Below are 27,551 nucleotides of genomic sequence, written 5' to 3'. Positions count from 1 at the left end.
CTGGTGTGTTCCTTTTGAATCTGTCATTCTTAAACAATTAAACTATCCCCCATTCTTGTTTTGCATTTCCCCTAAGAAAGCTTATAGAGTGTGACTGTTGTTTGCTTTGTAAACAATTTCCAGAGGCTTCCTTACATTTTATGTTAGAAAAGGACATATCTACTTTCTTTGACACATAATATTACTGACCAGGGTTTCCACCAAAGCTGATCAAACATCCTCTACGTCTTCTCATTTTGTGCAATTCTTATGCATCTTTTCCCATTAACCCTTCATAAAGGATCTGCCCAACACTGGATTCTTTGAGCATCTTAGATACCACTGTAGATGTCCCTCAACCGTCATTTTTGTTCATGAGAGGTCTTTCTTTAACTAAGAAATGATGTAGAAGATCTTGTCAAGGGTCTTTCTATAATTCATATTCAAAACCTTTTAAAATTTTTCTTTTTTTTCTTTGTTAATATACAAGCTAAAACACAAATGATGGTTTTAGCTTCATTTAAAGCAACACCTCTGCTAGAATTGCTTTCCTGAAAAAAACTCTAGAACAAAGGGAAATGGATGCCAAACTAAACTGGAAGATCAAACTCTGGGAAGCATGCCCACATGACTATTACATAAAAACATAAATGCACATGTTATGATAATATGCTTTCAGTCCTCTATTGGTAGAAGTCATCTGTATTTGGCGTTTCATACATTTTTAAAATACAGTCTTCAAGGGGCATCTCTGTGGTTATGTGGCTCAGTAGATAAAGATCTAGGCTTAAAAACAGGAAGTTCTAGGTTCAAATCTAGTCTCAGGTACTTCCTAGCTATGTAATCCTAGCCAAGTAATTTCACCACAGTTGCCTAACCCTTACCACTCTTCTAGCTTGGAATGAATTCTTAGTATCAATTGTAAAACAAAAGATGAGGGTTTTAAAAAAGAAAGAAAATACCTAAATATCGTGCTGACAGACAAACAGACAGATAGACATGCAGGAAGAGAGAGAGAGAGAGAGAGAGAGAGAGAGAGAGAGAGAGAGATGGATGGATACATAGATACATAGATGGATAAATAGATAGATAAATGATAGATGGATAGATGGACAGAGAGATAGATATTGACAGATTGATCAACTGATCAATCAATCAAGATAAATTACACACACACAATGTGGCAGAAACACAATACAAATAAGTAAAATAGTCTCTACCATCAAAAAACTTATAATGGGGAAAGAAAATACATAAAAGAAACTAAAAAAAGAGGAGCTGCATATATATTTAGAAATGGTTGTGGGTAAGTAAAATGAAGGCATAACTCTAAAAGCATGGTGGCCCAGGGTCAGAGTCTCTGGTTTTAGGGGTAGAGATGTGAGTGAGTGCAGATGACCAGGTTTAGAAATGGTAACTGGGAAGTGACATTGAGACCTAACTCTGAACAAGACAGGGCAAAAGCTCCTGGTGAGTGAGACCTAAATATAGTTTTCCATCCAAATGACAATGTGTTGAATGACTTCAGCTAAGGTGGGAGAGGTGGTATGAAGGAAGCAGTGATCCAGGAGCCATAGCCCACATATAGTCCAACTACTTCAAAGTAACAGTGCAGATTAAGAGATTGATTTACCAGGAAATTCAATTTGATTCAATCATCCTTTATTGAAGACTATATACAAGGAGCAGTGCTGAGCATTAGTGTCTATGCCTTCAAAGGTTTATGTTCCTCTAGAGAAAAATAATATGTGCACAGACAAGCAAACTAAAAGTAAACATAAAAGTATTTATGTATTTGATGTATATGGATAGATAGCAATATATTTCTATTATACATATATATACATATATATATATATATGGGTAGAGAGAAAGAGGGAGTGAGAACACTAAGAAATGGGAGAATCAAGAAAGGTTTCATATGTTTTGGGGCACGTGAGCCCCAGTTCCCCTTAGGAAGCTAGGGATCTCAGCCCCCTGAAGGGAGCAATGAATTAAGGGAAGATTCTGGGCACAAAGGAACAGCCTATGCAAAGGCCCAGAGGTGGGAGAGAGAATGCTGTGTAAGGAGAATAGTACTTAAGCCACTTAGTGTCTGAAATGGAGAACACATGAGGGGGAATAGTGTAGAAACAGCCTGAAAAATAATTTTAAAAACAGAGTATTTGCATATTTTCCTAGAGGAAATAGGGATCTATTGAGGTTCTTGAGAAAGGGAATAGCATAATTAAACCTTCGCTTTAATTTAAAGCCAGGGGACACTGGAGTAAAAATCAGTATGGCATAAACTCAATTTGGGGTATAACCTAATGAAACCAATTAACAAAATTTGCCTTTATCCACTCTGCTCATTTTAGAAATCACTTTAAGCAAAATAAAATGACTTTCATAGGAGGAAAGCTCAAACGGGACCTAGTCAGTCAGCTACTAGCTTGGAAGGGCTTGTCAAAGGCCATGAGAACCTAATGGCTCTTTTAACCCACAGGCTGAGGCACACTAGAGTCACTGCAGCAGCCCATTAGGAACTACCTCTTAAGTGTCTTTGTTCCTCTCAGTGCTAAGGAAAGACTAAGATAGAGAGATGCAAACAAGCACACTGCCCCCCCCCCAAGCTCCTCCCCTCCCCCCTCCCGCCCCACCCCCCACGGCCACTTTCATTTTCCTTTGCTTTGGGTTGAGGTCAGTCCTCAGACTTGAAGTGTCTCTAACTCTGCAACCAAAGCTCTGTCTTCCGCTCTCCCGAGTTCTCTCCTCTAAATGCTGCATCTTATTTTAAAAAAGAAGTCCTCCTCCAGCAAAATACATGAACACACCCAGGGCCCCTGATGTCGGTATTTTGTCCTGGTCCCTTTATGAGCTCCCAAGTTTCCCTCTCCCAGGCGACCCCATCCCCGACTCGGGTTCGCTGTCTTCGGAGTCCCTTCTCCCTGCTTAAGCACTTTTTGAGCAGAAAGGCACACAGGTGCCAGAATGAAAGAGCCATTCGTGTTTTATTATCTGCGTCAAGGTCACACAGCATACGGTGTAGCTAATTGTAAGTACAGGTTTTACACAGAGCACAATTACTGGTCGGAATTTGGAACAATCATTCTCTGAAATCCTGAACAAATAATACAAGCCAAACTCACCTTCGAGACCAACCAATTAGTCTTTAGTAGCCACGTGTTTTTCCGTTGACCCGCCTGCCTGGGTGCTTTTCGATTCATTTCAGGGAGACAGAAAAGTCGGGGCGCTGGGGTGGCTTGGGGTAGGGGTTGTAGAACCCCGCCACTTTTTAAACAGATTATTAACACGGATTTCCCCCTACATTTTTAAACCTCAGTTTGACTCGGTTGCTGATATATCTGATGTGTCCAGCAATGTCACCCTCAAAAGCTACACCATGCACTTTGAGGTATCGGTGTGCCGTGACGTGTATGCATGACTCTTTTGCATGATGTGTTTGTTGTACAGTGACGGGTAGCTAAAATTCTCAGACAGCTAACATGAGAAAAATGCCGCTACACACCCGAAGGTATTAAATACCTTACGGAGTGTACAGAGCTCTGAGCTGGGCACTGAGGGGGGGATTCCGTTTAGAAAAAACAGGGACCCTGCCCTTCCTTCCTGACAAATAGAGAGTTAAGACACCAGCACAAATAGGCTAAATACTATGCGATGGGTGTTTTAAGAAATTATGAAACAAAGCCGCTGTGAGGGATAGTGGGAAGAGGAGGAGATGCGACCATGGACCCAGATAATGAAGAAGGGCTTTCCTGGAGGAAGTGGACTTTGATTAGAGCCTCTAAAGGATGGATAGGGAACTAAAAAGACAGAAAGAGCAGGATGGAAGGCCGTAGAAAAGAAGGAAATAAGCATTTACTAACCAAGTTATATGCTAGGTGCTTTACTTCTATCCCGACCCTGAGATGTGGGGACTCTTATTACCCCCATTTTACAGTGAGGAAGCTGAGGTTGAGGTTGAATGACTTGCCCAGATTAGTACAAATAGTAGGTATCTGAGGCTGGATTTGAACTCAATCCTTCCCGCCTAAAGACCTTGATATAAACAAAGAAAGTAGTAGGCATGTGCTTGTGTAAGGAGCTAAGGCGAGGATGACGACCATGAGGAATCTAGGGTGGTAGAAGATCATCGTCATTGACAGAGTAATAAGAAAGAAGCAGGGAAAGGCAGAGTAATGTCTGCCTGGGGAGAGATCCAAAGCAAGAGTTCTGCCCTACAAAAATACTGTAATCGGATTTCCAAGAAACACTCTGGGTCCTCATCCTAGAGAGAACTAAAGCCTGGTCTGACTTTATTTCAGGATCGTATAAGACTAGAGGGAGATGGGAAAGGACCCCTTTTACAGAGGGGATCATTTTTCCCCTCTCCTGCCAGTTGGAGCAGCCAGACGGGGGAGAACACCATTAACCTTGGCATCGGCCAGGATGTTAGTAGCCCAAGGAGAAGGGTGTTCTAAGTGGAGAGGGACCTGGAGATGGAGACATGCATGAAGAGATCACCTTGTTAAACCTGCAATGCAGCAAGCCTTTGTCTCCGTGGGGAACAATAGCTGGAGCTTTCCTTAATGAGTGTTCTGGGGTCTTAATGACACTTTTATCAGGCTTCTAATGTGACCATTAGCTTGTTATCTAACCTCTGTAGGGAGCAAAGTGACAGCGAGTAGAATTGCGGACAGCTTTTAAGCTTTTTAGGAGGGATTGAGGCAGTTGGTTCCAAGAAGTAACAACAAATGAGCCTTGGCATACTTGGAGGCTGCTTTCCTTTGAAGGGGATCGCTAACATAAGCTTTCTCCTCAGGGGCTGGCTGATACAAAGATCCCCCGGACAGGGACTCCCATGAGCATTCGGAGCAACAGAAGCATGTCTGTACTCCGCATCCCAAGCCAAAGCCAGATGAGTCGAACCTACTCCCAGCCTTCTCTGCATCGCAGTGTCAGTCAACTCATGGACATCCAGGACAAGAAGGTTTTAACTGATGACTCACTGTGGGAGACCATCATGGGCCATGACAGTGGGTTGGTAAGTTGGTCTTTATGACTGAGCCAGGTCCCCAGGAAGCCCCAGAAAGTAATTGTTAAAAAACTGTAATTCACGTTCATTCATTCATTCACATTCCTTCATTTCACTAAGCAAATCTCTTTACACAAATATTTGATATAACTTGGTGCAGCATAGACCAAGGACGCATTAGCATTTCACTTCATCTAAAAATGGCTGTATATCATCTAAAAGATTTCTTTATCACAAACTATGTAGTCTTGGTCTGCTTTCCCAATTAAACACAGGTGGACCATTTGCCTTTGCTTACCAATGGGCTTAATTATAGGGAAAAGAAATATCTTTCTTTGGCAAAAAATTCTCAAAGGGTTCAAATGGTGTTTCTCCAAGAGATCTTTGGAAAGTCACAACGGGTAACAGTGTTATTGCCCCCATGGGCTATGTTGTAATGGTTCCAATGGGTACATCCAGTAGATGTCATTATCTCTATGCCTGGTTCCTAGATAGGGCAGATATAGCAAAGCAGTTCAGCATAGAAGATGTTGGTCCTAGAATCAGAAAAAAAAAAAGTGATTTAGTTGTTTCAGTTGTGTCTGATTCTTCATGAACCCATTTGGGGTTTTCTTAACAAAAGTACTCAAGTAGTTTTCCATTTCCTTCTCCAGCTCATTTTATAGAATGAAGAGATTAAGTGATTTGCCCAGGGTCACACAGTCTATAAGTGTCTTTTTTTTAATTTTTTTTTAAACTTTCCCTTTTTTAAACCTTCCCTCTTGGAGTCAATACTGTGTATTGGCTCCAAGGAAGAAGAGTGATAAGGGGTAGGCAATGGGGGTCAAGTTACTTGCCCAGGGTCACACAGCTGGGAAGTGTCTGAGGCCAGATTTGAACCTAGGACCTCTCATCTCTAGGCCTGGTTCTCAATCCACTGAGCTACCCAGCTGCCCCCCCCCCATAAGTGTCTTAATCTAGATGTGAACTCGACTTCCTGACTCCAAGACCACCATCCTATCCACTGTGTCATCTAGCTACACTCAGACTTGAGTTCAAACCCAGCCTGTGATATTTCACAGCCATGTGACCATGAACAAATCACTTCATTGCTATCTGTCTCAGTTTCCTCATCTGTAAAATGGGGATAATAATAGCACCAACCTCCTAGGGTTGTTGAAAGAAAAATGAAATATTTGTAATGTGCTTTATAACCTTGAGCCTCTATTATATGTACATGTGTTGTATTATGTAGGTTTTATAAAAGTTCCATCATTCCTTTTAAAATATAAATTGATATTGTTTACTAGAAAATTCATATATACATACACATTCATATTAGTAACAGCCTGATGGCCTACCTTATATACCCCAATATATGAAGTACTGGATAAATTGCCCATTGTGAATGGAGAGCGACTCATGGCAGCTAAAACAAATGAGAAATTCAGGCTAGAAGCAAACTTAATAACAATTAAATTTTTTTTAATTTTTATATTTTTGCCAAGAATTCCTTTATGAGCTAATGACCACCAGTGCAAAGGAGAAGGCCCCTGAATCTGGAAATATTTCTCACAGTCTAGCCAAGGCCAAGAGAGCAGCCCAATCTTTATAAGAACAGACCTAATAAGTCAACCTCCCATCCTTCGCCAACCAATTACATTGCTTAATGATCCCACAGCATAGATCTGGAAATGGAATTAACATCTAATGCTTTGCTTCCCCACCAATCACGACCAGAGAGCCATCCGCAAATGATGAAAACTGGGGAAATCTTTGCTGACTTACATCAGAGAGAAGAACTTTTTTATATAAAAAGATAAAATTGGAAAGCTTTCTCTGGCACTGCCTCCTTCCTGTGAGTGAGTCTGGCATAGATGGAAGACTTCCAGATCTCCCTTCTACAGCCAAGCAATGTTTCAATCTGCTGTCAAGAATATCAATCAATAACCTCCTTTGCATATATAAGTATGGAGTACAAGTTCTCTTTTTTTCCTTTCCTAATGTGGATGCTGATTAACCACAAAAATCACTCTCTTAGAGAGGCATTTGCTGCTAAGTGTAGGAAATAATATGATTACTAGAGATTTTTATTTAAGAAAAATCCTGTCCACCTAAAAATAACAGTAAATCAGTGATATACCCAGAAGTTACTGTCATGGCTCTGTAGCCAATGGGAACAGATGTGCTTAAATCCTACTTTATTTACTAAAAACTTCTTATTTGTCCCAAAACCTTTATTGTGCTAACTCAGATTATGTCTTTGACTGCTGTCAAAAAAAATATATATATATATATGTGGATATATATATATATATACATAATCCTTAATTTCCTTTTTTTTTAATCAATGCTAAGTATCAGTTCCAAGAGAGAAGAGTAGTAAGGGCTAGGCAATGGGGATTTGCCCAGGGTCACTCAGCTACAAAGTATCTAAGGCCAGATTTGAATCAAAGATCCCCCTTCTCTAGGTCTGATTCAATCCATGCTCCCTGCTGTCAGATTATCTTCCCAAGAGATACCCTGACCTGGTAGAAACCCTCTATCACCACACTCCTATCCAAAAGCATACATAAAGCACTTTACAGTTTGTGGATACATTTTGTAGGCAGTGTCCCAAAAGTCTTAGTGGAATTCTGAGTCATTAAGGCTTAAAAAAAAATAGAACTATTGATCTTCAATAGCACAAATTCCACTAAAACTTTGGCAATATATTATCTCATTTGGTATAATATTTTTGAAGCAGATGCTACAGCTATTATTTTCCCCATTTTATACATGAGGAAACTGAGCCTCAGAGATGTTAAGGGACATAACAATGGACATACAGCTACTACTTATCAGAGGCATAATTCAAAGAAAGCTTTTAATTGCACAAATAGCATTCTAGCCTCTATTCCAAGCCACCTCTTATCACCAATGTTGGTCAAAGAGTATAAAATAATAGTAGACAAATATTTTTTTCCTGTGGCTTTCTTCATTGTCCAACATAGAACTAGATGTAGTAAGATATTTAATAAAAACTTTTCATGATATTATATTTTATTTATTCATGATATTATATTTTATTTATTCATGATATCATATTATAATTAAACCATTTGATGTAGTAATGGTACATTTTTTTCCCTATTTTTCCCTTTAATTTTGTTTTATTGAAAGGCAGCTTGGTATACCGCCTTGACCTCAGTCAGGAAGACCAAGATTCAAATCCTACCTCAAAAATTGACTATCTGTGAGACCCTGGACAAATCACTTAACCTCTCTGAGTCTCACTTTCCTCATCCATAAAATGAGGGGAGCAGTAGAATCAATTACTGCAAAGATCTCTTTGTTCTAAATTTACGCTTTGATAAATCGGCATCTTTTGTGTCATTTAAGAATACTAAGAATGACAGAATCTGGGGACTTGAGAAGTCATTTAATAGCATAATATATGATGCATGAAGTCTTGCAGAATACTTTATATTATCTCATTTGATCCTCACAATAATCCTGAGTAGGTATTATTAATATTTATATTTTATATATGAAGAAACTGGCTCAAGAAATGGTTAAGTGACTTGTACACAGGCAGGATTTGAACTTGGGTCTTCCTAACTCAAAGAGTACTGTACTGCTAGCTGCCTAGTCCAACCTGTCCTGGATCAGAAAGGCCATCTCCATCATCCCCCTACAATTGGTCATTCAGCTTATACTCAAAAGGGGATGGGAAAGCAATATCTCTTGAAGTGGAGAGATTTAGATGGGCTTATCGGTCTTCCTCACCATTCAGCAGCAAATGCTCTCTAACTATGGCTTAGTGGTAATCTAATGGGTCCACCAGAAAGAAGACCATGCACAAAACTTACATATCTGCAGCTAAACTTAAAATTTTGCAATCAGCTGACTTGAACTCAAGGCAACATTAGGACTATGAAGAGGACCCAAGCACTTCCACTTGGAACGTGTCCTTCCAGATTTGTGAGCTCTCTGGTCTTCAGTTTGGAGCTTGTTCCAGTGGCATAAATGCCAATAGCTGGAATACAGGTCTATAAAGAAAAAAGTAAGCCATGGGTGACGGCTTCTGATGTTTCCTTGTGTAAAGGGAAATCTAGTTTCCCATAGAGTAGAGTTCTTAAGAGTTCCCTACCTTTTACTCGATATGAGGAAGGGATCAGGGAGGTCAGGGGCTAAGCTTAAATGTAACTTTAAAAAAAATCTTTCTTTTCAAAGACCTTGGAAGACAATTTTAGGGAGGATTCCCAAGGATGATCAATCTATTTATGAGCTCACAACTTTTCTGAACAAGATGTTTCCCTCATTTAAGGAATGCAAGTTTCAAGTGTTTTCCTAACTAAAATCATCCATACAATAACACACACACACATATATATAGGGTGTAGCATTTGTCTATTTCAACAACCTTAAGGCAGTATCAACATTGATTAAAAATAAGTTGGAATAACAAATCAATTTTTATTTTGAGGCAGTTTTGCTTTTCAATTCACTCAGAAGGGAAAAGGGAGAAGACAACTGGGAATTTACTAAATAAAAGAAAAAGTATTTTAAATTCCTTGTCATTCCGTATGTTTAAATAGTTAGGTTAATTGGTAAGTATAAGACATGGAGAAATATTGATCATATTTTTCAATGCTTTTGCTCAATTACTTTGGTAGAACTTTTCTTTGTTTATAGCTGTTTGTGAGACCTGATCTCAAGACTATTAAGGTAATCAAGTGATATCCTTGCCATCCTCCCAATTATCAAAATGTGAGGTGTATCTTTCTGTTGGATTAAAATGAAAAGCAAGAAAATAGAATTCCAGAAAAACTCAATGAATCATTAATGCTTTCTTTCTGTGATCATCACTTCCATTTTTCATCATTCAATAAAATTTACTATTCAAAAAAAATTAAACTTTATTACTTAGAACAGTGCTTGGCATACAGTAGGTACTTAATTAATGTTTATTGATGAACTGATTGGCCCCCTTCCATATAGCAGACCATCAACTACTTGCAGACAATGACTCCACTCACAAATCTTTTCTCCAGACTAAATATCTCCATTTCTTCCAATGAGTTTCATATGGCATGGCCCCCTTATCATCTAAATAATTCTCCTTTAGGCAAGCCAAACACTATAGACTTATTCCTTTAAAAGATTATGAATATCTTGCCTACAATGTGTTGTTCAGATAGGAAAATAATTCTTCAGAAGTGGCCTGACTAAGGCAAAATACAGAAGGATTATCACTGCTCTTACCCTGGACTCTATGCCTTTCATTTTCTTTTTTTAAAGACTGGAAAGTATGGATTCTACCCATGGTTCTGATTCCACTGCAGGTTGGCACCAGCCAAAGCACTGTCTGTGAGCTGAGCAAGTTCTATCCTGCCTCAGGCAACATTCTGGCCCTCTGTTCCTGGGGGCTCACCTTACTGATGCTGAACTTAGCAGGACACCCAACTGGCACAGTGCACGTCAGCTCAGAATTCCCAAGTCCAAGGAATTTGCCAGTCTTACCCTTCCCAGTAGCTTGGATTCCATGCATCACTACCATACTCAGTCTCTAGGTTTTTGTTTATATCGCCTAAAATCTTTTTAGTTGTTTTGGACTGCTTGAATGTTAGAGAATATCTATAAATATTTTACCAAAAATCTAGAAGCCTTTTCCCATTATGTTGGCCCCAAAACACTTTACGTGCACTCTCTATTACTTTTAAACATTACTCTAGACAAGTACTCATTCCTCTACCTATTCACACCTTTCCCATTTTCCAAGTTGTAGCCAAATCTTAAATCCTCTATGACGCTTCTTTTCTCTGATCTACTCCTGCCCTTACTAACTGAAAAAAAAATCTTAATTAATTTTACTGAGTTTGATAGAATAAAGAATATACTATGCATAACTGTTACTGTTTTGTTTTTTTTTTCAGTACGTGGATGATGAAGATTTGATGAATGCTATCAAGGGTTTCAGTTCTGTGACTAAAGAACACACCACATTTACAGACACTCATTTGTAACAGATGGAAAAACCATTCAAGATATGGAACTGAACTGTAGTGCCACATCTTAGAATTGCTCAGTAATGACTCACTAGTTGTTTAACCTGAAGAGTTACTCCTGTGTGCCGTTTATTTCCATGAACATAATTTGGTTTTTTTTGCATTTGGGGGAGAGATAAGGATTGTTTGGTTGATGGTATTCTAGCTAGGCTCAGCCTAGAAATAAATCCTTCTCTTTTGCTGGTGGAATGAAGGCCAGTCTTTTCTATGCATATCCATTTCAGGTCTGTGTGTTTTGTCAGTGACAGAGTAATGTATATTTTTATGGGTCTAGATTTCCATTAGAAGAACAGAGGCACTGCAATAGAAAAATAATTTATTTCTGTGGCTTACTTGGAATTTAGGTCAAAAGGTAGTGTGAGGCTCAGTGGATTGGGATCCAAGCTTGGAGAGACCCAAGGTCCTGGGTTCAGTTCTGACCTCAGACACGTTATAGCTGTGTGCCTCTTGGCAAGTCATTTAACCTTAATTGCCTAGCCCTTACTGCTCTTCTGCCTTGGAACCAATACTTAATTTGAAAAGGTTTTGTAAAAAAGGGAATATGAAGATATTCCCAATAAAGTGGAAGCCAAACAACATGACCCAAAGTTCCCCAAAGGTAAGTGAAGGCTGCATGATTTTCCTCAAAGAAATATGCTCTTATTGCTCCTCTCAGATGTCCTTCATTCCTTCTCCTTCTAATGGATAAATGAAGGCAATAGGAACCCCCCAAAGAAAGCTAAGATTATCAAAATCTACCAATTTCACATATGAACACACCATTCAATATGAGAAAAATCTCACATAAATTGGAGTCATGCTTCTCTCGAGCTAAATATGGGTCCCACTGCTTCAGGCAGAACCTTTTTTTTTTGGAAAGCCTTGGTTCACGGAGCTTTTTGACAGGGCAGCATATAATTTCTGATACAACTGCCTCTATCTCCGCTTTTAAGAATCCTTTTAAAATCTGAAAACTAAATAGCCAATTTATGCACTTCAAATAGAAAATGAAGTGTTTCAACAGAACCACCTCCACTTGAACTGTAACCAATGTTTCTATTTCATAGTATATCAACATACAATGTTGAGACTGCAATTAGGGAAGTTATCATAAAAATCTGACAACGTACTGAGTGTTGGAGTACACTAACGTCTACAATTTAGCAGATTTCAAATGGCAACTGCAGATCTGTTTGTAATATTTCATCAGTTTGATCATTGTAGACAGAATTAAATAGGAGGAAAATATGTGCAAGCCCTCTTCTCGCTTTGAAATGAATATAATTGCTTAAATTATAGTATGTACGTAAAACTCCAAGATCATCCATATGCTTCAATGAGTAACACTTAGAAAACCATTGCAATCTACCCTTTCCCCCCTTTCAGAGAGGAAGTCTTACCCTTTATCTTAAATTGCAAATGACATGCAAAATAGACTGTTACCATTTTCCACAGCTCCTTAAAGGTTTCTTTCACCTCCTCTTTATGTTGGTGACAAGGTCCTTGGATGTTCGAGAAAAAGAGGATAACTAGTGTCTGTTTTAGGGCTTGGAGAGATGTAAATACTTTGGTTTTAAGTTGTCATGGCTGGGGGGTGGGGGGGGGGGGAGGAAGAAAAGTAAGTCTGTCTAAATCTTAACACTCAGTGTCTCCTGGAACATGTTTTTGACCCAACAGTGTAACTCTCATAATTCTATCACAAGCACTCAATGAATGTATATTCAGAGTCGGGTATCTAACATGAAGCAAGCCAGGAAACTGACCACAATTCTAGGCCACTGAGCAAGGAATGCCGGGTTTGGAAGTTCCTGGTGGCCACTTCTTACCTCTCACCCTCCCCCAGAAAAGTGCAGGTAGTTTCAAAGTAGGTAAACACTTACTCTGCAATTGTTTTACTCATGTTCTTTGGATGGAATTCCCACATACTGATTGACTTCTCCACCCTGGCAGGCATGATAAAGCACAGCCTAAAACTACTATGTACACCTGGCCTGGTTCTTTAGAAAGTCTAGTTCCTTTTAAAGCCCACAAAGTTAGCCCATAATAATGGCAAGAGAGCTAACCTTGTAGCCTGTAAGATCAGGATTATTTTCCTGCCTGTAACTTGATTAGAAATAAATTCAAAATGGTGTAAGATTAAAAATTAATATATCTAATACTCCACATATTATATTTTTATAAGATGTATTAATAATAACTTGAAGTGGAAAAAAAGTGATAGCCTTAGTAAAGAGAAGCTTCCCAGACTGCACAAGCAAGCGGGAGAGAGAGAGCGAGAGGGCAGTTACAGAAACGCTTATGTACAACATGTAAGGGCGTAACGTGGGGACAGAAGGAAAGGGATTCTGGGAGATGAAGTCCAAGGGTACAAAATTCTAGTTACACAATGGTAACAACAAATATAATTGCTCTTACTGTGATAGTAGCACCTATATTTCACTCAATTCTCTCTCAAATTGTGGAGAATGCATTCCCTTAGTTAAGGATAAAGAAAAGATTTTGCTTCCCAATGAACCTTTCAAAACAGATTTTTGTTTGACTCAAAAAAATAAATCACTGTCTTAAAATTGGTCTGTGTGACTACTGACCAAAGCCTTTATAAACTTACATAGAGCATCCTCTACTATGGAGGATCTGCTCCCATTATAGAAGTATAAGACAACTCAGGAACAAGCAACTTCATTGGACTGCTCCATTGGGGCAGAGGCTGGATAGATGATGTTGGTCATAATTGGGTAGCACTTGGAGATGATTACTTCTCTGACTCCAAGAGAGCTCATATGCTTGTATGTCAGACTTCAGATTCTTACATATTAATATTCCAGTCAATCATTAAACATTTATTAAGCACTGTGGAAGAGGGAAATGCTAAAATGAATGAAAAGAATGGATTTTGCAAAGCTTTCTCAGGAAAAGATGAGATGGAACTCTGTTGCGATTGGGGAATGGGAATGGAACATTCCAGCTAAGTTAAAGGAGGAGCCAGCTGAGAACTGCTGGGTTCTTCTCTCCTTGACTTGAAGAGGGAAAGAACAAAATCTTTACCAAGCAGACAAAGTTATACCCACTAAATCCTTTGCTGAGCAGTAGAAGATCCAGATCATTCATCTGATACATTAGTAGGATAGAGACTTTTTCCCTTCGGGGAAGGCAATAGCCTATCCTGCAGAAGATTCATCCAAACCATATCACTGAGAAAAGAAGTACCAACATCTTGAGTCCACAAAGACATTAACATAGACTGGGACTTAGTCCTTCAAACCCCCTGAAACCATCCATAGGAGGGAAATAGTCAGGGACTTCCTGTTTCCTCTATCCTTAACCCTATACCTTAACTCTTTATCCAATAAATAGTTATTTTTGCTTTACTGAAGACTTAACTATTTTAAATGTACTAGAAGGGGGATTAAAAATACATCAACTAAAGAAGAAAGAGACTGAAAGGGATTTCCTCTTACCCTTCAGCTCTAATCAGATCTGACTCCATTATTCAAACAGCTCTGCCTGGGGGGGGGGGGGGGGGGGGGAATGGTGTTACTCTTTATCTGTTCCCTCTCTCTCAAGTATCTGTCCAAACTTTGGTTCCTTCTTGATTTCCCCACTAGTACAGCACTTATGTGTGAGTCACTGTGCTAAGCATTGGGTTTGTAAAGAAAGGTAAAAATGCCCTCAGAAACTCACTTTCTAATCTGAAAGACAATTTATAATGGGTACATACAAAATACATTAAAAATAGAAAAAAGGTAACCTTAGAGTCAGTCATGAGCATTGTTAAATTTTCAGTGTGAGCATTTATACTTTAGAAATGCACAAGTGCTACCAACCAAGATTTGATTTGTTATTTTGCTGATTGTCTAGTTATAAGAAAGTGATAAAAAAAATTATATATATATATATATGTATATATATATATATATATATATATATATATATATATATATATTTACAACACAACCCTGCTTAGAGGGGAAGGCTTTAAAACATAAATTCTTAACTTTTTATTATGTCAGTTATCCTTTTGGCAATCTGGTGGAGACTATGAACTTCATAGAATTGAATAAAATTACAAAAGAATTCCATTATATTTAATAAACACTTATTAAATCCTACTATGTGCCTCACACTGTGCTAAGCAGCTGGATATAAATTTAGAAATAGTCGTGGACTTTGAGGAGCTTACAATCTAATGGGGGAAATGAGAATCTGAAAAGGCAGCAGAGGGAGACTACCAGGGAGCATTTGACTGTGGGACCATGGTGTCCCATGGAATCAAAGCCAAGCAGAGCTGATGATAGAAAATGAAGTCGCCTAAAAGGTAATGAATGCTTGACAAAGGTAGGCTTTGGGAAGAATATAATGCTTCACCCTCTAGTCATCCAAACAGAAGGGAGATGCAAATAAAGATGAGTTGAGAAGTTATCAAAACTTGAGTCAGGCTGCATGGAGATGAGATTTCACAGGATCAGCTTATTCTGAGTGGGGTGCATGGTCTTCCTTGGAGTTGAAGCTAAGTAGAGCTGCTAATGGAAAACAGAGTTAAAATATCAGTTTTAAACTTTGGAATACAGATACTAAAATATTTCTAAAATAAGTTCATAGACTTGAGGTTAAGAATCTCTACTCTGGTGTCTTGGAAGATTAGGAAAGATCTACAGAAGGTAGTGTTTGAGCTGGATCTTAAAGGAGGCCACAGAGGCCACAGTCTAAGAGACAGAAGGACAGAAGTAAAGCATTCTAAGCATGGGGGGGTGGGGGCAACAAGTGCAGAAGCATAGAGAGATGAGGGAGTATTTTCTATGTGAGATTCAAGTAAGTTGGGTCATAGATTATATGAAATGTAAAAAGAGTAGAAAATGAGGAAGGGGCCAAGTGGTGGAGAATAAACCAAGGACTTTACATTTAATCCTGGATGTAAACTAGGGAGTCACTGAAATTTGTCAGAAGGAAGGCAGGAAGGAGATGGCATTGACCCAGTCAGACCTATGTTTTAGGAAAATCACTTTTTCAGCTATATGGAGGACGAATTGAAGTAGGGAAGAGAACTGAGGTCAAGAAGTTATTAGAAATAGTCTATTTAGATGATAATAGCCTGAACTAGCAAGACAGTTGTGTGAGTGGAGCAGAGACTATATGAGAAATTTTAGAAATGAGAAGATTTGGCACCATTTTGGCTACATAAGACAAGAATGAGGAGGCCAGGGATGACACCAAGGTTGTTGGACTGAGCGACAAAGAATGATTTGACTTTCTATGCAGTCAGGTGTGGATAGAGTGCTAGATGTGGGGTAGGGAAGACATGACTACACATTTATCCTCAGACACTAGTGTAATACTATGTAAATTACTTAACTTCTCTACCTCAGTTTCCCCAAATGTAAAATAGGGATAAGAACACTTCCCAGGGTTGTTGTGAAGATCAAATGAAATATCAGCATAGTGTCTAGTACCTAGTAGGCACATATTAAAAGCTTCTTCCCTTCTAGACTTAGAGTACCGTAAAAATACTGAATTCTACAATTTTTAGGATGTACAATGAAATAACATTTTTTCACAAATTTCAATAAAATTTGATTTAATGAATAAAAATGGATTGAGAGTCATCAACAATCAGTGTCAATGGACAATTTTAACTTCTTTGAATTTAACTTCATTGTAAACCATATTGCTTACATTCATATAAAAGGTGATATGATCTCAGGTCTTCCTGATTACCATGATGCATTTGTTTCTCATATAGCATAGGAATTATTAAGTTTCTTTTCTTTTCCCTTATCTCGTCTAGTTTGGGGAGTTCAGGGACCACTCTGAAACCTGACCTCATTGGTGATGAGAATGGAAGATTTGATCTGCTTTATTTCCTACCTAGTCTGGTTTGACCCTCCTTAGGCACTCTGGAAGGTCTCCACTACTGGGTGCTGGACTTCCCAAGGACACTAATCATCTTCAGTTCCACTCCAACTCAAAATTCCCAAACTCAAGCAACCACCAGCCTCAGTATTCCTAGTATCTGGGACCACAAGTATAGACAATCATTCTTGGCTAAACATTTATTTTCAGTGCAAAGAACCATCATGTAAATCAAAATATTCTAATAGTACTTTGAGTAATATTTAATTTTGAATTGTGTGATTCTGCTAACAAAATATGGAATTAATTAGTTTCATTAATGCAGTTGAAAATGACTTAAAAAAAATAAAACCCTTACCTTCCATCTCAGAATCAATACTGTATATTGGTTCTAAGGCAGAAGAACAGTGAGGGCTAGGCAATGGGTGTTAAGTGACTTGCCCAGGGTCACAAGGCTAGGAAGTGTCTGAGGCAAGGTTTGAACCCAGGACCTCTGGGCTTGGCTCTCAATCCACTGAGTCACCTAGCTGCCCCCCCCCCCAAGTGACTTTTTAAAAACTACATAGAGCATCCCATTAAAAACATGTCACAATGCAGTATGGAATGACAAAGGATGCTGTGTACCAACTGTGCAAAAAGAAGGTTATCCTGGTAATAGTTTTTGTATAGAGTGGCATAATAACTAAGGAGATCAGTTCATTTTATTTTCTTAAATAGTAATGAAAAAAAATAGTAATGAATTAACACTACGCAGAGACAAAGAAAAGAAGCATGTTATTTGCTAACTCTTAAAACTTTTTGCTCAATTTTGAATCCTAACCCCATTATCTTTGAATTCAGAAAAAAAGAATTGTTTCTCTTCAAAATAAAAATTAGCCTAAGAGAAAGAGGCTAGAGCTCAGATACATGAAATGATTTTTAACTGATGTGTGAGTTCCTTCCTTTATACCATCTAATTAGCTCCTTTGAGTTCAAAGTAAACCACCCTCTTCATCTACTGAAAATGCAATCAATTACACAATTTTTGACTAGACATGATGTGATATTCAAGGTTTAAAGTTTGTGATTCTTATCCTTTCATATAAACTTTTAAATAAATGTAGGTGATGAAAAGGGAAGACCATGAGAAATATAGCTCTGTTCATTCTTTTCACTATATACTAGCAATATGTTGATATTCTCATCACAGACTTGGATTTGGAAGCAATCTTTGAAGCCATCTTAGTCCAATACTCATTTTATAGATGAAGTAACCGCAGCTCCAAGAGGTTAAGCAACTTGCCCAATGTGACATGGCTTTTGTCAGGAACAGGCTATGATTTCAGGCTTTTGGGGCTCAGTACAAAATTCAATGCCCTCTGCCATGCTATGCTGCTCCTTCAAACTGTTCCCCTTTTATTTCTGACCACTTTATATTTTCAAAAATGAGTTTTGTTGATGTCTGTCTTCTACATTATTGGTTTTCTCCAGTATCTTTCTCCATTACCCTCCTAGAGAGTCCCTTAAAATAATATTTTTGTAAAGACAAAAAAAGAAAGAGAACAATCACCGATCAATATGTTGAAAAAGTCTGAAAACATAAGCAATATGCAAAACTTGTGGAGATCCCACCTCCAAGAAGGGATGGGTTAAAAGTGTCTTCTCATAGCTCATCTTTATAATCATACTTGATCTTTATAATTTTATATTACTTTTTATTTTTAGTGATTCTTTCATTTATATTTTCATAGTCCTTGTACATATTGTACTTGCTTCACTCTGCATAAATCACGAAGATATTTCCATGCCTCTCTGTATTCATCACATTTATCATTTTTTCAGTACAGTAAAAATTCCACTGCATTTATGTATCACAATTCATTTAGCCATTCCCCAATCAATAGACATCTATTTTGTTTGCAAATCTTTGCTATTACAAATGTGCTGCTATGAATATTTTGGTGAACATGGGGACTTTCTTCTTATCAATAGCTTTCTTGGGATATAAACCAACTAATGGCTTCTCAAGATCAAAGAGTATGGACATTTTAGTCACTTTACTTGTATAATTCCAAATTACTTTCCAGAATGGCTGGATCATTTTAAAGCTATGCCAATGATGTGTCAGTATGATTATCATATCCAAACAATCCCTCCAAAATTTACTATAGACAAATTTATCATTTTTGTCATTTTTCAGAGTTTTCAATGAACCATTAGTTTTGTTTTGATTTGCATTTTTCTTATAAGTAGAGCATTTTCATATGATTGTGACAATTTTGTGATTCTTCTGAGAACTCCTTGTTCCTATCATTTTTCCATTTATCTCGTTGAGAATTGCTGTTGAAATATGTTGGATACCAATATACTAAACCCTTGTCAGAGAAATTTGACATGAAATTTTTTTTCTTCTATTTGATTCTCTTACTGTGCTATAGTTGTCTGAGCAAAATTTTTATCACTTTAATTTAATTAAAGCTATATCATCTTTTGTAATTAGGTTGATTCCCTATTTGGTTAATATCTCCTATCCATTGTATTGAGAGGTTTATGATGTTTCTCTTCTAAAATTTTTAAGTAAGATCTTTAATATTAAAGTCAAGTATCCATGAATGTATTATGGATTACATTATTAAGTGCCAATCTAAGCCCAATTTATGCCAGACTGCTTTCCAGCTTTCCAGGTTTCTCAGTTGTTGTATCCTTTTTTATTATTTTTAAAAAAAGTCTTAGGGGGCAGCTGGGTAGCTCAGTGGATTGAGAGCCAGACCTAGAGATGGGAGGTCCTAGGTTCAAATCTGGCCTCAGACACTTCCCAGCTGTGTGACCCTGGGCAAGTCACTTGACCTCCATTGCCTAGCCCTTACCACTCTTCTGCCTTGGAGCCAATACACAGTATTGACTCCAAGACGGAAGGTAAGGGTTTAAAAAAAAAAAGTCTTGCCTAATTAGTTGATTTTTTTATGCTTCATTGAACACTAGTTATTAAATTCCATTGTTTCTGATTCTCCTTCATCTAGTGGGTTCCATTGATCTATCTTGATATATTTTTTTTAAATCCTTGCCTTCCATCTTGGAATCAATACTGTATAATGGCTCCAAGGCAGAAGAGTGGTAAGGGCTAGGCAATGGGGGTCAAGTGACTTGCCCAGGGTCACACAGCTAGGAAGTGTCTGAGGCCAGATTTGAACCTAGGACCTTCCATCTCTAGGCCTGGCTCTCAATCCACTGAACTACCCAGCTGCCCTCTTATCTTGCTATTTTTAACTGATATGATTGCTGTGGTTCTTGCTGCTTTATATTTGACAAGTACTATTCTCATGTCATCATTAATTATTTTCAATATTTCATTTTTCCAAATGAATTTTATTATTTTATCAGGCTCTATAAAAATGTCTCCTTGTTAACTTGAATGGGATGACATTAAAAGTACAATAAAATTTGGCAATATCATGTTTATTCTATTGGCATGGTCTAGTCATAAGCAATAAATACTCTTCCAGATATTTGAGTTATTCTTAATTTCATTTAGGATCATTTTGTAATTGAATCTGTATAAATTTTTATGTACTTTGATAAATTGATGTACAGTTACCATTTGCATTAGGTAGTTATTTGAAATGGATTTTTCCCTTTCTAAAATTGCTTCTTTAATTTTTTTTATTATTATTGTCAAGAAATGCAGTTGATTCTTGAGGGTTCGCATTGTAGTCTGCTGTGTTGCTGAAGCTATTTCTCAATTACTTTCTTTATCTTGACTTATTTTCTAGGATTTTCCGAGTCTACCATAGTATCATCAGCAAATAGAAATCATTTTATCTTCTCTTTACCTTTCTTTATGCTTTTAATTTCTCTGTCATCTTATTGCTGTTGCTAGCACATCTAAAATTATATTAGATAATAGTGTGACAACTGGGCATCCTTGTTTTATACTTGTATTCACTGGAAAGTCTTCTAGTATATCCCCATACCTAGGATGCTTACTTTGGGTTCTAAATAATTGGTAGTTGGTTGTTATCCTTCATATTCAAAGAGGACCAAAATAGTGTCGTTGGTGGGTGATGTCTTTTGACTTGAGCCTAGTAGAAATAATAGAGCTGCACAATGCGGTCAGCCTCACCTTCTCTTCCAGTCATTGAAGTCCAGTGGCAAGACAACAGTCAAGGTGGCTCAGAAGGAGTGGATAGCCTTGGCTTCTTCCACATCTAATCAAGTTCTAAGCACTCCTTATCACCTACGTCTACCACCTTCATTGCTAGTGGAACACTTTTCCTCATCTGTCCCTTCTATGAGGAGAAGTCTTCACATGCAAGGGATAGACACCCCACTAACTCCCCATTGTGCTGGAGGCTTTGGGGTTACTCCCTACCTGGTTTAGCCTGGATGCTGTGGCTCTGGCATGCTACAGATTCTTGGAGCCACAAGTAAGAGCTGAGTAGCAGAAAGACACCAAAAGAGGAAAGCTACCCTGAATAGGGCTTAGCAAGCCCTCACACCAGAGGTGCTAGTCTCCCATGAATACCCCTTTGACCCCTGGCTTCAGATTAAATGTTTTAGTGGTATAAAAGAAGGGGTCCCTCCATACCTACATGCTGTAAAGGTTTTAGCATAAATGTGTCTTTTGTTTCATCAAAGGCTTGTTTCTGTATCTATTAGGATAATCATATGGCTTGGGATGTTCTGGTTTCTTTGTGATTAATTAGGTCGATTGTCTTCCTAATGTTGAACTATTATTGCATTTCTTTTATAAATCAAACTTGTTTATAATTAATGATTTCTTAGATAAAATGCTTTTTTCTGACAGAATTTTGTTTAAAATTTTTGAACAAATATTAACATGTCCATTTTTTTTCTTTTCTTCTTTTCTGGGTTTATATATTGGGATTAGATTTGTTTCATAAAGAGACTGAGGTCAAATGATTATTATTGAGAATTTGGGCAGTATTGGGTATTGTTTTTTATAAAGTTAAATAGAGCTCTCCTATGAATGCATTAAGACCAGGAGAATCCCCTCCCTCTTGACTTCTGAAAGTTCCATTATAGACACCTTCCATTTCCTTTTCTGAGACTTGAGTTATTTAAGATCTGTTCTTCTGATAGTTTGGGTATTTGCATTCTTAAAATATGCCTCTATTTCTTTTATTTTCTCAGATTTATTACCTGTACATAACAGGTTCTGAGTCTTCTTTTTTTTCATGTGTGTGTGTGTGTGTGTGTGTGTGATTTCACCCTCCTCACTTGCTATTTTATTGATTTGGCTTTCTGTCTTTTTAATTAATTAGCTAAAGGTTTGTTAACTTTATTAGTTTTTTTTTTCAAAGAACCAGCTTTTAGTTTAATCTGTCATTTACTTTTTTGTTTCCATTTCATCCATTTCTTTAACTTTTAATAACATCTTTTGGGCTGATTTTAGTTTCATTTATTGACCTAATTGTTTTAATGGATGTTCCATTAGTTAATCTTCTTTTTCAGAATTGTACAAAAATATTTATAGCTGTGCTCTTTGTGGTGGAAAAAAAAATTGAAAAATGAGGGAATGCCCTTTGATTGGGGAATGGCTGAACAAAATGTGGTATATGTTGGTGATGGAATACTATTGTGCACAAAGGAATAATAAAGTGGAGGAATTCCATGGGAACTGGAACAACCTCCAGGAAGTGATGCAGAGCGAGAGGAGCAGAACCAGGAGAACATTATACACAGAGACTGATACACTGTGGCACAATCAAATGTAATGGACTTCTCTACTAGCAGCAATACAATGATCCAGGACAATCCTGAGGGACTTATGAGAAAGAAAGCTAGCCACATTCAGAAGAAGAACTGTGGGAGTAGAAATACAAAAGAAAAACCACTGCTTGATTACATTAATGGGGATGTGATTAGGGATGTTGACTCTAAACAATCACTCTAGTGCAATTATCAATAATATGGAAATAGGTCTTGATCAATGAATGTAAAATCCAGTGTAATTGCATAGCAGCTACAGGGATTGGATGGGGAAGGGGGAGAGGGAAATAATATAAATCATGGAGACGTGGAAAAATATTCTAAATTAAGTAAATAACATTTTTCAATTAAAAAATCTTATTTTTCTATTTTATTAAGGTATGCTCATAGGAAACTGATTTTTCCCTAAAGGACTCAATTTGCTATGTCTCAGAAATGCTAATATGTTATCATTATCATTTTTTTCATATAATATTATTCCTGTGATATGTCTTTAACCCACTCATTATTTAAGATTTCATTATTCATTTAGATCTATATCATTTGTTTCTGATCTTTGAACTAAATACTATTTTTATTGTATTGTAGTCTGTAAAGGATGTATTTATTATTTTTACCTTTGTACCTTTGTTTGCAATATTTCTGTACCCCGAGGGATAGTTAGGTAGCTAGCTTAGAGGATCCTACCTGCAAATCTGGTCTCAGACACTTCCTTGATGTATGACCCTGGGCGAATCACTTAACTTCCAATTACCTTGCCCTTTACCACCCTTCTGCCTTGGAACCAATGCACAGTACTGATTCTAAGATAGAAGATAAGGAAATATGTAATTTCTGTACCCTAATATAAGGTCTAATTTTTTAAAAAGTTCTATGTGCCATTGAAAAATACACATATTCTTATGCAGTCCCATTTAGAGAACAGCCAAAGTCTTTTGTAGTTTCTCTAGTATTCAATTCAGTTCTATATTTTCCCCTTTTGCTTAACTATTAGACTTTATCCAAAACTGAGAGGAAATCTGCCACTATTGTGTTACAAGGTATTCTTGTAGAACAGATATTTTCTTTATGAATTGAATGTTAAGACAATTGAGCATTGAAATCTATTACTGATTATTATTTTAGTTGTGTGTGTTCAGCATAGCATCCTTATTTATCACTTTTAAATTTTAAAATATTTTTGCTTTGTCTGATGATATAATTGTGAATGAGTCCTGCTTTTCTGAATCCAGTTGATGCACAGTAAAATTTTCCAGCCCTTGTTTTTATTTTGCATATGTATTTTAAATACTTTTCAATATAGTTTTGTTTCTTTACCAAATCTGTCACTTTTTTATCTTATTGACTTAAATGATTCATATTTTAAGTTCTGAGTTAAGAATATATTATTCCATTTTTCCCTAATATTTTTAAATTTTATTTTCTCTTACACTAAAAACAAGATACTCAAGATATACAAATGCCTTCTTCCACAATCTCCTCCTTCACCACTCACATGATGAAACCTTTCTCCTTACCAAGGTTGACTCCCTCTAACCAAAGGTGTCCCACAGGGTTCTTTCTGTCCTGGGGTATTTTCAGTACTTCATTTGGCAATCTCATCAGCTCCCATGGATGTAATTACTATCTCTTTGCAGTGAATTCTCAAATCTACCTGTGATCTCCAATTACAACTCCAACTATCATTCAGATATCTTCAACTGGACATCCAGTAGACATCTTAAACTAAACATGTCCAAAATAAAACTGATTATCTTTCCCCCTAAATTCCCCACTCCACCAGTCCCTAAAGCTGGAAACCCGAGTCATTCCTGGCTCATCAGTCGCTCACTCCCATGTCTAGTCTCTTGCCAATTACTTGTCCTAAGAGTTTCACCTGTGACATTTCTCAAATATGCTTACTTTCTCCTCTTTGACACAGCCCCCATTCTTGCAGAGGCCATCATAAAGTCATGTCTGGACTCTCGCAGTAGCCTGCTGGTTGTTTTTTCTGCCTCAGATTTCTCCCCAATCCAATCCATTTTCCATTCAGCTACCAAAGTGATTTTCCTAAAGCACAGGTTGAGTTTTGTCACACACACCTCACATTCAGTCTCTAGTGGCTCCCTAGTGATCTCTAAAATCGAGAATAAAACACTGTTTGGCATTCAAAACTCTTTTGTAATTTGTAATTTAACTTACTCTTACCTCTCCAATCTTGTGTTTTTCTGATTTAAAGATTGATTAGAAAATGGTGCATGCAGTGCTTTTGCAAAAATCTTTTTACCCTTTAATACATACCACATACTCTATGATCCAGAAACACTGGACTCCTGATGGTTCCATAAACAAGATATCTTTGGGCTTCCGGCATCTTCTCTGTTTCTAATGACCCCAACACTTTCCTTGTGCTCCATCTAGAAACTTCCTTAACTTCCTTCCAGTTCCAACTAAAATCCCATTTTTTAATGGAATCCTTTTTGACCCTTCTTAATTCTAGCACCTTAATTATTTCTTTATGCAGTCGGCAGCCTGTTTGGTACATATTTGGATGCATGTTGTCTCTACTTTGAATAATGTGTGGCCCCTCATTGGCAGCTGAAAATGTTTATTTTAATCTCTTCAGTTTATTTTAGGTGAATCTTTTCCTATCAGCCCTCTTCCCTTTGCTCTAGATCTCCTCTTCTGTTTATTAGTCCTTTCCTTTTGGAGTTTTTAATTGCTTCCTTTTTTCTTGCTTACTTATATCTTATTATTTCTCTCTTTAAGTCCCCGTTAGTCATATTAGTGCTGAACTATAACATGAGCCTTATGAGGCTATAAAAAGAGATAGCTGGAATATACAGAACTAATTTTTAAAACTTTCATTTTATTAAATTCTGTGAAGTTTCAGTTTTCTATTGCAAACTTGCACAAATGACATTTCAGATTACAAGGTAATGCAAAATGTGTTTGTAAATTATTGTTAATTGGTTGCTCTTTTTTTTTATTCAGATAGTCAAATGCAAGTTAAAATGACTTAATAGCTGCTGCTATAAGTTAATGACATAAATCTGATTTAAAGATTGATTAGAAAATGGTTCAGTACTTTTGCAAGTTTGGGGAGTTTAAAATGTTCTGAAAAGGACAATTAATTTTTGAGTGCCAAGAAAACTGGATGAAAGTTTGTTGCCAGCAATGGACATAACTAGTATCATGACACTGAATACTAACTCAATACCCTTCATTAAGATGAATAAAAGTTAAAAAAAAAATCTTTGCCTTCTATTTTAGAATCAATACTAGGTACTGGTTCCAAAGCAGAACAGTAATGGCTTCCTTTTCTCCTCTTCAGTTCTTCATATTTGTTATTTTAAAATTTTCATCTTTTGCACCTTTTTTGATAGTTAAGCATCTATCAAGTACTTAATGCATTCAAAATACTAGGCTTGGTAGGTGCTGATGACACAAAGACAAGAGTAGTCTCTCCTCCAGGAGATTATATTCTAAAAGGTGGAGGAGGAATACAATATTTAATATGTGATATGATCATGTGATAACTTAGAAAACACTAATAACTAGGAAAAAATCAGGAGATAAAAGCTATCTTCTATCAGGAGGTGGAACCTGAGGTGATCCTTAAAGAAAACAATTAAAAAGGAGTCAAGGGACAAGGGAGGATTTCCAGCATGAAATCAGAATTTGTGAAAAGCTTCCTTGACTAAGCTTGTACCTTCTCCTTCTAATAACTCATATATGTAAGGGTGAATCAATTTCCCCACCCAATTATCTTAACCAGGTGAGAGCACCTCTCGAATCGAGCCAGTCAGAGGCGTTAGTCCCTGCTCAATTTAGACATCCTTGAAAGCCACTGGATGACAAGGACTGTTGTGGCACAGGAAGCAAATTCAGATTCAGCGGCTGGTCACATAATTGAGCATCAGTTAGCTTAGTTGTTCAACCAAACCCCTGAGAAGAAACCATTTTAGTGGAGAAGAGCAGAGCCTTCTTGGCCTTTGTCTTTCCCCTCATCCCTGCGCCAAAAGAAGGCATTGCTAACTTCTGACAGCTGGAGAATTTGGACTTATCATAGAATGTCGTGTATTGATCTAAGGCACAGTAAGGGCTAAGCAATGAGAATTAAGTGACTTCCCTAGAGTCACACAGCCTCCTGTCCTAATCCACTGCCATGATTTGGACTCTTTCACTAGATGTTCAGTTTCCCTGAACACCAGTCATTAATGGCAAAGTTTGTATCAGCAGCCAAGGACAAATCTGCTTACTGCACCTTTTTTCTAGAATTGTTTTCTTTTCCTCACTTTCATCATTTAACTTTAAGACGTATTGTTTGATACACAGTCCTTAGAGGTAGTCTTATATTCTCCGCATTCCTTATGTAATTAAAATTGAGGTACCTATTTTGAGTTCTAAATAATGTTATTACCTTGTACAACTTGCCTCCGATCCCTCCCCCCTCCAAAAAAAAAATTGTTCCATAAATACCAATTCAATAGTGTCCCATGGCAGAATTCTTCCTATGCCCCTGAACTTACAATTCATTATTGACTTTTGTCCTCTGCCCATTTTTCTTGCATTTGCCTCAAAATCTCTTCCTTAGATTAATGTTCTCCCTCTCCTGGTAGCTGTTTCCCCTTCTCCTGAGGACGGGTCAATAGTTTCTACTGTACCAAATCCCTACAGATATTTTGCAGCTATTTATTTATAGATTTGTTTACCGAGTTAGGAGATAGGTCCTTTACTTAATGTCTTAGCTAGTTTGTCTGCTTATGCTCTGAATGTTCTTCCTTCTAAGATCTTTAATAATTTTTTTTCATTCCCCCCTTTGCTGCTCACTTCCTGACTCCTTCCCCTCGAATGATTTCCCAAGAAGCTGTATCTTTGCCTCTTCCCACACTGGGTCATTTATAATTCACTAACAATTCTCGGCTGCACATGATCTCTGGTGGGACACAACTGGCTCTAGTTGGATGCTGGTCTCCTTCCCCAGGCCTGGTAGAGCAGGCACAGAAAGCTAC

General features: G+C 37.4%; 1 protein-coding gene across 2 annotated transcripts in view; it reads left to right on the top strand.

The window, feature by feature from the left end:
- USH2A (usherin) overlaps positions 1–11,211 on the top strand; it is a 327,556-nt gene extending 316,345 nt beyond the window's left edge. The window contains exons 29-30 of one of the 2 annotated variants that reach the window (XM_056815924.1): positions 4,781–5,002; positions 10,891–11,211. In XM_056815924.1, the coding sequence (XP_056671902.1) occupies positions 4,781–5,002; positions 10,891–10,980 (312 nt within the window). In that variant the 3' untranslated portion in view covers positions 10,981–11,211. The remainder of the gene's footprint in view (positions 1–4,780; positions 5,003–10,890) is intronic. The other variant, XM_056815925.1, reaches the window with a different exon arrangement.
- The last annotated feature ends 16,340 nt before the right edge of the window (positions 11,212–27,551 follow it).

The sequence above is a fragment of the Monodelphis domestica genome, chromosome 2, assembly GCF_027887165.1.
Source record: "Monodelphis domestica isolate mMonDom1 chromosome 2, mMonDom1.pri, whole genome shotgun sequence".
Taxonomy (NCBI): Eukaryota; Metazoa; Chordata; class Mammalia; order Didelphimorphia; family Didelphidae; genus Monodelphis; species Monodelphis domestica.
This window is presented reverse-complemented; position numbering and strand designations above follow the sequence as displayed.